General features: G+C 46.6%; 4 protein-coding genes across 4 annotated transcripts; 1 reads left to right on the forward strand and 3 right to left on the reverse strand.

Moving 5' to 3' along the window:
• Positions 1-1482: 1482 nt before the first annotated feature.
• Positions 1483-2116, reverse strand: V8C40DRAFT_237055 (uncharacterized protein). Its single transcript, XM_083214175.1, has 2 exons — positions 1758-2116; positions 1483-1705 (listed from the first exon to the last, which is right to left on the reverse strand). The coding sequence occupies exons 1-2, from the start codon at positions 1979-1981 to the stop codon at positions 1507-1509; spliced, it is 423 nt and encodes a 140-aa protein (XP_083076079.1). The 5' UTR covers positions 1982-2116; the 3' UTR covers positions 1483-1506.
• Positions 2117-3661: 1545 nt separating this feature from the next.
• Positions 3662-3897, reverse strand: V8C40DRAFT_263024 (uncharacterized protein; the record flags this gene model as incomplete). Its single annotated transcript, XM_083219416.1, has 2 exons — positions 3662-3749; positions 3803-3897. 2 exons carry the CDS (start codon positions 3895-3897, stop codon positions 3662-3664), a joined length of 183 nt encoding a protein of 60 aa, XP_083076080.1.
• A 4384-nt stretch (positions 3898-8281) lies between these two features.
• On the reverse strand, positions 8282-9582 carry V8C40DRAFT_285189 (uncharacterized protein; the record flags this gene model as incomplete). Its single annotated transcript, XM_083222314.1, has 4 exons — positions 8282-8818; positions 8921-9261; positions 9329-9436; positions 9486-9582. 4 exons carry the CDS (start codon positions 9580-9582, stop codon positions 8486-8488), a joined length of 879 nt encoding a protein of 292 aa, XP_083076081.1. The 3' UTR covers positions 8282-8485.
• A 597-nt stretch (positions 9583-10179) lies between these two features.
• V8C40DRAFT_237060 (uncharacterized protein) lies at positions 10180-12318 on the forward strand. The gene is made up of 6 exons (XM_083214176.1): positions 10180-10812; positions 10893-11005; positions 11142-11451; positions 11553-11611; positions 11664-11758; positions 11876-12318. Exons 1-6 carry the CDS (start codon positions 10710-10712, stop codon positions 12267-12269), a joined length of 1074 nt encoding a protein of 357 aa, XP_083076082.1. The 5' UTR covers positions 10180-10709; the 3' UTR covers positions 12270-12318.

Here is a 12318-nt window from a genome sequence, read left to right on the forward strand (position 1 = left end):
TGTTTTTGTTTCCATTAAATTACATGGCTGTTTAATTGGAAAAAAGCCCTTTTTCGTTTGCCCAAACAAAACCAACCCCCCCCCCCCCCCCCCCCCTGAAATATAGACTATATCCAAAGTTCAACTGCAACATAGACCAGATCAAACCTTCGGAACCTCATAACTTCCAACTTTTCCTCGAAGACGCTGGTCTTTGCGGAAGATTTAGTCTTATTAACAACTACTTCTTTGGCAATTGGAATGAGTATGGAAAAACACTGGCCTACCTGGATGAGGGGGTCACACCGAGTAACGTCGACTTCACGATCAATACACCTGGAGATCTAGGCCTCAAGTGGTTGAAGCGTGAAAAGTCTTTTATCATAAATTTCCCGCACTTTGGTTGGAAGGGGGAGCTAACCGCACCGCCCTATCAGCATAGACGACAATACTACTCAGAACCGGAGCCAGCCCCCTTTATAGATCAGGGTGGGCATAGCGTTGGGGTTTCATCTTATGGCGATAAACCTGATATTAACGGGTTTCGGTTTAAGGCTATATAAGGTTACTAGGGAGGTTTACGACGACTATGAGGAGAAGAAAGAACTAGCCTCACCGTGCCATCCATTATCGGGCGCCAGCCATCATGGTGAGCTCTCTAGTGGCTAGTATCTGTGTTGCCGCTGGCCATCATTTCTTCTACCGAGGACTTCCCCAAGTTGGCTCTACAGGCCGATTATGGCAGCGGAGGTACAACTTGCAGATAGCTAAAGTCACAGATGCAGTAACCTCTCTGTTTGACAAATCCCTTCGCACGACATCTCCAATAAAATCGGAGTTTGACAACAAGAGTCTCTTTAATCTCTCGCTGAATCTTGCCACAATCAAATCTGAGTCCTGGCACTAAGCAGTCTGCCAAGTCAACCATTAGTAGCTTTTGAGATGCGTTGCGTATGCTTTTGCAGATATAACATGCTTTCTTTACTCCTAATCAAAAGGACCTGGGAGATTGAGCGGGCTGGATGAGACAGATGCCATCCCAGCTGCCTAGGCGGGCAACGCACAGATTGAAGTTTACAATACAATTTTGGGGCAAATTAGTGTAAATAAATAATTTTTAACCTTTACATGCCAAGAAAGTAGTTGCTTCCCGTTCGCTTTTGGACCAGTGGGGCGTGTGACAAGCCGGGTTCCTATAGGTTAATATAGAAGGGATTTCCAAGGGATAAACTGTCTGTACTGGTTTATGTTAGCGGACAGGTTAGGTCAGACTGACGGGTAATGTAAGGTACTGTGTCACGCAACTGTAGAGAGTATCCAGTAGATTCTATTAATGCGTTGTATTTATAACTGGCTATCTAACTATTTGAAATGAGTGTGGTGAAGCGGAAGTTATATATCCAGTTGGATATTTCTAGTCGACGCTCGGTTAGAGTTATATAACTCAAGCCAATCATATTTTAAAAAAATATCAAGTCCTATAATATTAATAATACCAAACTTAAATAAATCACAGATTTTGTTAAACTAAGTATGCATTGTGTTCTGCATTCTACCAATAACATTGGCTATATTTGTCTGGGTTAGACCACCGACTGCCATCGCAGTGAATGCTGCTTGGACCAGTGCAGCAATAGTAACACCATTAGGCTGCGCTTCCGGGAGCACAAACCAATCTGTAAAAGTGTTGGGTATAGACAAACGGAAACCCGCATTGATGAGTCCGCTACACTTTCATCAGAAATCTGCTGAGGAGGAGGCGCGGTACAATGGCGTACCTTCTTATAGCATCATCAGGCGGCTGGCCGTTGATCAAATCCTGACTTTGGATCCGACCAGCTATCGTCAGTGGGAAAGGGCAGTAATTCTTCCATTGTTTGACTCGATCTTCCACTGTCCCTGCGGTGACGCCAAAGCGAAGAAAAACGACTTGGACAGGGTTGCCCCCAACTTGTTGAATTGTACATGGGGTGGTTGTTGTCCAATATACAGTTTTAGCCATTGTAAAACTCACATCAACATTCCGCTCGTGACAGAAATGCTGTGCCTGAAATGGATTGTGGGAGGAATGTGGGACGGTTTGAACTTGTTCGTAAGATGCTGCTTTGGAGGATAGGATGTAAAGTATAAGAAGATTATAGAGGTCTGGGAGTCGCCATTTAGTCTGCATATATAGTTCTTTTGGATCATGAGATCTAGCTAAAGAATCATGAAGATGTCAACAGAATTGGAGGGTCCGGATATCGGATACGAATTGGAAAGGCAAGCCACACGAGTTTTGCTCGAATGACTATTGCAGATAGTCGAATAAGCGAATCAATTTTCTCTCAATCAGGCTTGGTGCCAATCCACGAGGCAGCTCCGTACCAATGATCGCGGTCGGCAGACGCTTTTGATGTGTCTCTTCGGCGCTGAACTCGCGGTGTTCCGATGCCTTAGCCCTAACACGGCTGGCCATGCCGATGACGATCATATCTGGTTTCGATGGTCAGCCTCGACGAGTTGCTGTGTGCGTCGCCAACTTGAGCCATCCCCACCGCAGGTTGTTCAATCTCAGCTGGCCACAAACCTTTCCCGAGAAAGCCAGCTGGGCAGTCAACGGGCTGCGGAGCATCTGATTGTACCATCTAGACCATCAATACAGAAAGGTGGAGGCCCAGCGAGAGTCTAGGCCTCCGTTTGCGAGACTTGGATTCAAGCTGAATGCGTTTCCATGCATTATTAGATGAGGGCTGAGCTGAGTTGTTTTAGTGAAGACGGTTTCAGCTGCGCCATCTGGATTTCCCAGGGTCTGAAGAGGGCCCAGGCCAGCCATGGCACCATCTTGAGCAATATGTCAGCTAGCCACAGGCCCTTCCAGTCCCCTCAGGGCGGATCGGCCCGCATCCATGCTTCATGTTCCCAGGTCCATAGCCTAGACTAAGGCAGTGCAGCAACGATCCTCAGTCATGCTGCCCGCAGCAATATCCGAAGCAGAATACCTGTACTATTCTTAACCCTAACCGTATCCCCTTGGTTTGGAAAACGCTTTACGAATACAGCCACTGGCTGTCATCAACTGTATCACCGCCCATGGTGGCGGCGTACATTTTTAACTGAAATTAAACAAGACGGACGTGGACGACACGAGGGCAATGCAGTGCCTGTACCAGAAACCAGAGCATCCGGCACCGAACGGCCAGTACTGCGCCAAGCACCCGGCACCGACAGCACTTTGTACGCTCAGGCCTGCTGAGATCCCATGCATTTGCAGACCCAGGCCAATTATTTTACCAAGCCCGGAAACAAATTTTGAAAACCAGACGGTTATCAAACATAGGCATAGTAGATTACTGTTAGGGTTAGAGACTCAAATATGGAAGTCCTATGATACGGCTGGCCAGAGTCACAGGCTGACTCAGTATCGGCTTGAGCAGCCGTAGGAGCGCCCTCACCAGGACTAGCCTCATCTCTAAGTCTTCTTACCCATGTACTCTTGTAATGATAACCTTGATGATATGGAATCACAAGCACTAGCGTCTTGTCTTGCCTCTAACTACTGGCATTATGGTTACACGCAGGAAGGTTGTATTCCAAACAGATGGCAACTTGCTACATAAGCAGGCCACGAGGGTCTTTGCGTGGTCCCGGACTGTGTCTTGACCAGCAACACGGGTGAGATGGAGTACATCGGCATCTGATTCTAGCCGTCGGGAGGTCCTTTGGAAGAAGCGATTTTGGCAGTCCAGGTTCTTTCTCTATGACCAGTAAGACCGTGAAGGAAAATCACGCTCGATTATGTCAGATTGCATCAACATCTCGATTTGACACATCAATTACCTACTCGACTTTCGCATTCTCAACAGATGTCAGGACATTGGGCCCCAAAGCCGCAGCCTTGTAGAACGGCTTGCGAGGCTTGCTAGAGGAGCTACCCATGGTGGAAGATTTGATAGGTTACCAAGTCTCCTTGAATTTGCTGTTTCTGCGTTGACTTTGCTTCTTCTAAGCGGCAGAAGAGTTGAGGCTGGTTTATGCCAGCTTTGCATACCGAAGGGACTTCATAGATAAGCCAAGCTCGCCAGTTAATGTACACGAATGTTGAACATGCAGTAACACGCTGCGACCTTCGATTGGATGTATAAGCCAGCACATACATGCGCTGCTTTCGATGGCATTGGCCGAGCCTCGAACCCCATTGCGGCTGAGGTTGGTGGTATTCGGCATGTTCTGTAAAGACATACTTGGACTCAGCGGTGCTGGCTTGTTACTCTCGGGCCAAAGATATTAAACCTTGAAACCTCGCACAACGCTTTATCGTCTTGAATAATCACATTGCATGTAAACACTCGCGATTGTGCAGTACAGAGTGTTTGGGGCACATATGTAGAGTCAAATGTGTATACCTGAAAAGGCGGGGCGGGTTGGGCATATTCGTTGGTACCCAGGCAGTCGATAGCATCGCCATTCAGTCTATCAGGCAGAAAGGCCATTGTTATGTATGTAGTCCAAATTCACACTCCGTAGACATCTTCAGATTCTGAGCTGTTCTATCCATGTGTGTGATTTCTCTAAATCTCACCGCTCGTCCAATATCCGGCAAGGACTAGACGGCGATATACACCATGGGATTTGCCAGACGAAAACTACAATAGCAGCGCTTTGGGGCCTGTATTATCAATCTTGGGATGCGTAGTATTCGGATTACCTTCCCATGTTGATAAATACATACGCAGGTAAGCGTAATATGGTTGTTTCGCAAGTCCCGTCCAGATTTACTACTCTGCTAGAACGAGTATTCAACCCCTCCGCATTCCCGGGGGCTTATTTGTTCGCTATATACCAAGCCACCATTAAATTGAATATAATGTATTGCAACTGGGCACCTTCTAGAGTGCTTATATACATCTCTCTCTCTCTCTCTCTCTCTCTATGTATAGCATTCGTTGCATTGCATATTTCCTCCCCCCTCCCCCTCCCCACAGCAGACGCCATTTCTGGGGAAATTACTTGACACTGTTTATCAAAACATGAGATTTCTTAGAGGTATGGTGTATCTGGTGGCTTCGATAGACATTGGCAACGTAGGGTGGCTTCAAGGCTTGAGAAACGCGTTGCTCTTGGAACATACGTAGGCCATATCTTTATACCCCAGAATTCTGACGTTTTTTTATCAATGTGATCTAGAGTTTTGCGTCTTTACTTTCCGAACGCAAATTCTTTTAGTCCAAAAAAGATGTCTGGAAACAAAGCGAAAAAATCGAAGATGATACGACATAATTCGCTCTCGTATGACTCATTTTCTCGGTAAGCCATATCTTTATACTCCAGAATTTTGACGGTTTTCTATCAATTTGATCTAGAGGCTGCGTCTTTACTTTCTAAACACAAATCTTTTTAGTCTGAAAAAGATATCTGGAAACAAAGCGAAACAAATGGAACGTGATACGACATGATTCGCTCTCGTATGATTCATTTCCTCGGTATCTGACTATCAAGTAATCTCTTACATATATGATACTGTATATACTTCCAAATTGTTTCCAAAATAATGACTAAATATCTTATATTCTACCTACTATATTAATTGTTGAAAGTGAGGGTGGAGAGAGAATGTTGGCAATCACCAAGAACAGCATCTTCGACTAACTGGGCACATACTCCAGCTTCAGAGCTGGTAAAGAAAATTCCATAAAGTTCAAGACGCACCTGTGACTCATGAATCTGTCTATATACTTGTTGAACTTGGAGAGCATTCTATTTCTTCTTGTATAGCTGTTGTCTCTTTTGGACTATAGGCGGATATGTTCAGCATATCATAGCATAGCGTATACCTCCTAGGACAAATACAAAGTCCAAGGATCTAGTATATGTGCGAGAGAAACTTAAATTGCGCATAAGATACACCAATCTGTGAAAAGAGTATCTACCGCAGATTAGTTTTCAGGGCTGCTCATTATCACCACCATCAAGCCACCACCTTCGAAGTGAGTCAATACGATAACGTACTCGAAGCCAAAACCTGGAAGCTGCTGGAAGGATGGCGTTCTTTTGTCTTTTAAGATTGACTATAAGAGAATTCGTTCCCCCCGAGGTTTTTGTTTTCTTTTTCTCCTCCTACACAACCACATCCAAGCAGTCAGATACAAACATTCAGCTTCAAGCACACAATTCCAAGTTCTTAGCTCTAAGCAATACTCTGAACTTCTATACTCTCACACTCTTCTACTCTAGCTACTATCTGCTACTCTCCATACTCTCTTCTACTCTTTTCTACTCTCTCTACTATCTTCTACTCTCTACTCTTTACCACAAAACAAACACACACAGTCACAATGGGTTGCTGCTTTTCTGCCCCCAAGACTATCCCATCTGCTGGGTTTAAATCTATCCCCTACACAGCCACTACTCCTGGGCCTAAGCCCTTGTACTACAATCCTCACAATGGGCACACACACCGCAACTTCTCATCAGCCACCCATGAGGGATATGAAGGCGAGTACTGCCTGACATGCCAATGTGTGAGGTGTGTGGACAGAAGAGCCAAGGGCTTCAAGTGGTCACATCGGGAAATGTGAGGATTGGGAAATGTTCAGCGTTTGGAATTGTTTAGCGATTGGAATTATTAAGCGATTGGAATTGCTCATGGTTTAGAATAGTTAAGCGTTTGGAATTGATAAGTGTTTGGAATAATTAAGCGTTTGCAATCGTTCGGCATTTGTGCTAGATCTGGTAACCACTGTATTGAACAGTTTTATACTCGTCCATCAATTTGCAGTTTCATTCCTACTAATACAGTCTTTTCCCAAGTCATATTGAATGTAATTTGCCCAGTAGAATAATGTCGAGTAGCAACATCGCGTCGATCTCGACACAGTGCATCATGTTTGTGTATAGTCATGTAAACAAACAAAACAAACTTTTTGAATAGTGACACGTCCCGTTGTTTACGTGTAGGTACTTTGATGACGTGGAGAGGATTACGTGTATTTCCAGAGACATTCATACCTTTGCTATAGGGATTCATGTTGGTATGTCTTTGGCGATGGGTTGGCAGAGATAATCGATACATGGCCCAGCAGCATTGTCCCCTTTCGTCCATTTATCTTGGCAAGGTCCAGGGCAAGATGCTCAATATCACCTATGGGCAGTCAAGCCTTCTTCCCTGAATCCCGCGTGATTCTCGACGAAATCAGCCACAGTTTTCGGATCCCGTTTGGTTCTTGACGAAATCAGTCACAATCTTCGGATCCCGTTTGGTTCGATGTATGTTATTATTGGTCGTTTTGATATGTCACTGTTCCATCTTACGACGATCCCCTGGACATATTAATGTTATGCGGCAAATCCCAACCTCTGTAGTGATTTTCTTGCAGCAAGTCTCCTTTCTGAGCGTCGTGCTTGCAATGTCGGTAGTCTTGGGCGTTAGCTATACTAGCCTGAGTATGTCTAGCATGTGCTGTCCAACACACCGAGACTGGCCGGTGTTTAGTAACAGTAGCAGACCAGTTATGCAAAACTAGAATAATGCGGTACATTAGTCTAAGAGAGAGAAAGTATCCATGACAGGTTGTTTTCTATGGAGCTATTGGTTGTGTATGCTGGAGGGTTGGTGGAGCGGGACATAGGGGGATGTGGCTACTCCATAGAGGCAGCTGATGATGTTCAATGCTATTAGCTGGGCTGTATAGAACAGCCAGAATAAGTCAGCTTTACAGTATTAAAGGCACAGTAAACAAAACGAGGATTAAAAGAGTGCGTGACAAAGATCTCGGATCTCGGCCTATTAGACTCGGATCTTGGTGCCCGCTCATTGTCCAGCGAATAAATGCGTAGAAGCAACAATCCTTGTTAGAGCAGCGTTTTAGTGTCCATGATAAGACAGAATCATCCTCCCGTACCTGATTTGGAGCCACGTCTTTATTGGCCCACTGGGTCTAGAAGAAGTGGACACTTGCTGTGGTCTGGGGTCGTATTATAGCATAAGATGGGCTAGTATAGACCCGTCTCACTGCTTTTTGCATCGGTGCTTTTCGTCGTCATCTTTGGGCTTCTACCGATCCGACACGACACGAGTTCACAACCTCATCCCCCCCTTAAAATCTTGAATTGTGTTATTTTTCTTTAAAGAATCTAAGATGATACGTGATTTCTGAATTGTTGGGTATAGAAGGAGACGCCTGGATAGCGGCCATGAATTTTATCAAGAGGATCGGGTATGCGGTGCTTTTGGCACTCTACGTTGGCGTCTATCTACGAGTGAGTTTCCTGATGGCGGGATATCGCACTAAAATGCTTTATTACTAACTAGTTTACCGGAAAGGTTATGCATTGGAAGAGGCAGCCAATACTACGCGGCGTAAGAGACGTTGATGAGGACGAGAATGACAGCGAGTTTCGCTGAGACGGAAGGCCGGAAGTCTTGACAAACTGCTGCGAAGCTACACGAACACTGCTGCTATTAAAGAGGAGCAAATGTGAAACATGAATCCAATACTGCGCTGTCTATCTATTCCCGTGCCATTTCTTACCACGCCGTCGACCCCCCATCAACCCGCAAATCGGTGCCCGTAACATATGAACTCGCGTCCGCAAGCAGAAAGATGACGGCGCCACGATACTCGTCCGGACTGGAGATTCGCTTGAGCATTGCTTCTTGCCGCCATACTGAGGTCCATTCTTCTTTGGCGAGGACGTGCTGCGTCATGGGCGTTTCGATGACGCCGGGGCTAATGGAATTGACGCGAATGACTGGACTTGAAGACGAAGTTGGAGATGAGGAGCCCCATTCGCCGGCGAGGGAGCGGACGAGTTGGTGGACGCCGGCCTTGGAGGCAGAGTAGATTGCTGTTGGGGTGGCCTGGGGAAACAAGACGGATTAATATGAAGTTATTTTTGCGAGTTCTCGGGCATGTACGCCATATAAGAAGAATAGAAGAGAGAAGCAATGAACTCAACTCACCTTGTTGGAAATGTACCCGCTCATACTCGCCACAAACACAAAGCTCGCCCCCAAACTCTTTCCCTCATGATGCTGTTTCGTCACAACCTTTGCCGCTGCCTGCGCAACATACAAACTACCTGCGAGATTGACATCCAGTGTACGTTTTGTTTGATCCTCAGGGAAAACGATAGAATCACCCAGGATTCCAATACCGGCACAATTGATCAGACCGCGGACGGGGTAACGGGCTTGAGCGGCTGCTGATTCGAAGACGCTGGTAGCAAGAGATTGGGAGGAGATGTCGCAGGCGTGGTAGGTGAGGGTGCGGGAGAGGGTTTTTGCGAGAGATTGAAGGGGTTCTGTATATTTCGGTGTAAGTAAAGAGTGGCTTAACATGTGCTTTGGCAATTTAGATATTTAACTTACCCCATGTTGTTGGCGGAACATCGCCGTAATCGATGGCTATGACATCGCCGCCGGACTCGAGGATGGCTCTGGTGAGTTGTGAACCGAGACCGCCGGTCGCGCCAGTGACTGATGATTCAAATTAACATTATTGTTGTGAATTTATGTGATGTTAGACAAGACTTGCCTATAATTGTTCTGTCGTGTAAGGAGAAGAGATTCGGGGTGCTAGTGTTGACGAGGGTTTGATCGGTGCTCGACTCTGTAGAACCCATGATGGCTTGTATGATGATGCTTGGCCTGGTATCGTGAGGGATTCGTCAATGGATTGTCATTGAGAGCAAATGATTTCTGTTCTCGTGACATCAGCTGCCGTTATTATACTCCAACAATTAACTATCGTGATCACCGCTGCTCTGTGCTTACACGAAACACAAATTGGGCCATCTATCGGCCTCGTTCCGGGCGGCGGCCCCAGTTGCCGCCGGCCACCTCAAATTCGTATTCTAGCAGAAGGAAGTATGCCAGGCAACCATATGACAAATGGTCAATTTTGTAAGAGAATCCTACGATGCATCCAGATTCATTGTCAAGTGATTCATCTAGTGCGTGTTTGATCCGAGAAGTTGGTCATTACAAAGCATGATGATCCCAATTAGTCGAAGAAACATGTGGATATTGAAATCACCAAAGACAGTACGAAAAATAGTTGTAAACTTTTCCACACTTGATGCATATACGTGTGTGCTTCTCTCACGCCACGTAAATGCAGAGTGAAACATACAGTGCATAGTTCCACTTGACATGTCACACCACAACTACTATATCCATCTCCCTAGTTCTAATCTATTCTTCCAGAAACCCAAACAAGACAGATTACCAAGACGAATTGTCAATATCGGTCCAGTTTTAGTCGAGAATCCTCCCAACTCATTACACGATAAAAACCGGCGGAGCAGCGGCCCGCCAACTCACCAACGATTTCTTACGCCGGTAACGCAGCGGAATGGCGGCCCGCCGGCATTAGTCACGCGGCTGATCTGTGCCCACTCAATTGAAACTTGGGGAGCTGGACGCAACGAATACAACAAGCGAGCCGAAGCGGGGGGGGACACGAGAGTCACGATGCGGTGGTTCGTGTGGGTTCATTCTGGAGCTGATTTCCATGTTGGTTTAACCGGTGGTGGGTGTATTATCGTCAAGTAAGCCCAATTAAGTAAAATAATGTAAAGAAAATAAAGGCATAGGAGCATATATAACGTTGCCATACCTACTCCTGTTTCCTCTCATCGTCTCAACACATCGTCACAGTCTCACTTACACCAACACCAACACCACCAATTCCATCTTATACCATCGATCATCGTATATACAGAATTAATCAACATTCACCTCGTCAGCCATGCCTCGCTCCATGCTCCATCGCCTCGAAGATCTCTGCAACGTCGACGTCGACAGCGCCGACACGGAGCTCATCAAGAGCATCCCCTTTACACCACACAACCGTACATATTTGCCCCTGTCACCAGCTTTCATCACGACGAGACAAACAGAATAATTGACATAATAATTGCTTGTCGTCCAGAAACATCCAACCAGGCCCTCATCACAGAAGCCCTCCTGGAAGATGAAGCTCTCCTAAAAGATCTCGTCAGACAATACGGCCCCCAGGGGTGGGAGAGAGTCTACGACCAAGCTGTAAGTTTCCATGGATTCTGTCCCTGTCACTCACCTACTCTTCAGCTCTCACTTTTTCACTCCCTCTCCCTCTTCCCCCTTAAGATGAAACACACTTCCATCATCCCAATACTCAAAGCTCACAAAAACAACACAGGCCGTCGCTCTCACAGCCCGCAATGTCCCCCTCCTCTCCGGCCGCGTCCTCATCCAAACATCCCTCCGCCATATCTCCTCCTCCTCTGCCACAATCGCCCACGCCCGCACCCTCGCCAGCCTCTACGAGCAAGCCGGCGTCCCCCGCGACCGCTTCGCTATCAAGATCCCCTTCTCCGGCCCCGCCGCCGCCGCCGCACAAGTCCTCAACGCCGAGGGCATCCGGACGCTTGCCACCAGCGTCTTTTCGCTCGAGCAGGGCATTGCGGCTAGTCAGAGCGGGTGTCTCTTTATTAGTCCTTATTTCAACGGTATGTGTCTATATAAGAGAGTTTGTGCTTTAAGATGAATTTACCTAGTAGCTGTGGGAGCTTTCTTGCAAGTCATGGTACGGAAACTGACAATGGAAAAGAAATCGCCGCACATCTGGACCCTTCTCTGCGTCTCGATTTCGAAGATACCGCTCTAGAGGTATAAACACATTCTATTCAAAGGCTATCAAGACATTCTAACAGTCGAATAGCACCCCATGTCCCCCCGTGTAATCCACATCCTCGAGGCATTCGCAAAAGAATATCGAGAAACAGGCAAAGAACAACCCATCATGATCATTGGAAGGTAATTTCCACCCCATTACATTACACTACCCCAACAACAAAAAACAAAACAAAACAAAACTATAGCAAGAAAAGGAATTGTACACTAAAATACAAGTCTCCCCTTTGACGAAAACAGCCACTTCACCCCCGCGGAAATCATGGCCATGGCCGAGCTCGGCTGCCCACACGTCACCATCCGACCGCACCTCATCAAAACTCTCCTCGAAACCCCCGACCAACTGCCACCCCTCACCACCAAGAAGCCCAAGGCCGGCTATGCCGAATTCGCCACGGTGCAGCGACTCACAAAGTTGTCCACCATCGACCCCTTTGCTCGTCCCGACTGGGACGGCAAGCTGGCGGATATGCAGACCGATTACGTCGCCAACGACGGCGAGAATTTGGATGAGGCAATCAGGAATGACACCATCACGGCGAAGAGGTTGAAAGATGTCGAGATATTCTTCATCGATATGGAGAACAAGGCGAAAGAGGCCATTGAGAAAGAGATTGCTGCACAGGGTTTGTAAATACCACACATAGATAGCTGACCACCATAAAATTACATGATAAATAAAC

The sequence above is a fragment of the Trichoderma camerunense genome (assembly GCF_050948025.1).
Source record: "Trichoderma camerunense strain CBS 138272 chromosome Unknown V8C40scaffold_4, whole genome shotgun sequence".
NCBI classification, from domain to species: Eukaryota; Fungi; Ascomycota; class Sordariomycetes; order Hypocreales; family Hypocreaceae; genus Trichoderma; species Trichoderma camerunense.

What these genes read in the sequence shown, in the direction of transcription:
- V8C40DRAFT_237055 (XM_083214175.1), bottom strand. Translation starts at nt 1,981, where the DNA reads ATGGCTAAAACTGTATATTGGACAACAACCACCCCATGTACAATTCAA. An exon ending in CCTGATGATGCTATAAGAAG is followed by an intron (nt 1,706 to 1,757) that starts GTACGCCATTGT and finishes ATGAAAGTGTAG; the next exon opens with CGGACTCATCAATGCGGGTT.
- V8C40DRAFT_237060 (XM_083214176.1), top strand. Translation starts at nt 10,710, where the DNA reads ATGCCTCGCTCCATGCTCCATCGCCTCGAAGATCTCTGCAACGTCGAC. An exon ending in CCCCTTTACACCACACAACC is followed by an intron (nt 10,813 to 10,892) that starts GTACATATTTGC and finishes CTTGTCGTCCAG; the next exon opens with AAACATCCAACCAGGCCCTC. An exon ending in TCGAAGATACCGCTCTAGAG is followed by an intron (nt 11,612 to 11,663) that starts GTATAAACACAT and finishes ACAGTCGAATAG; the next exon opens with CACCCCATGTCCCCCCGTGT.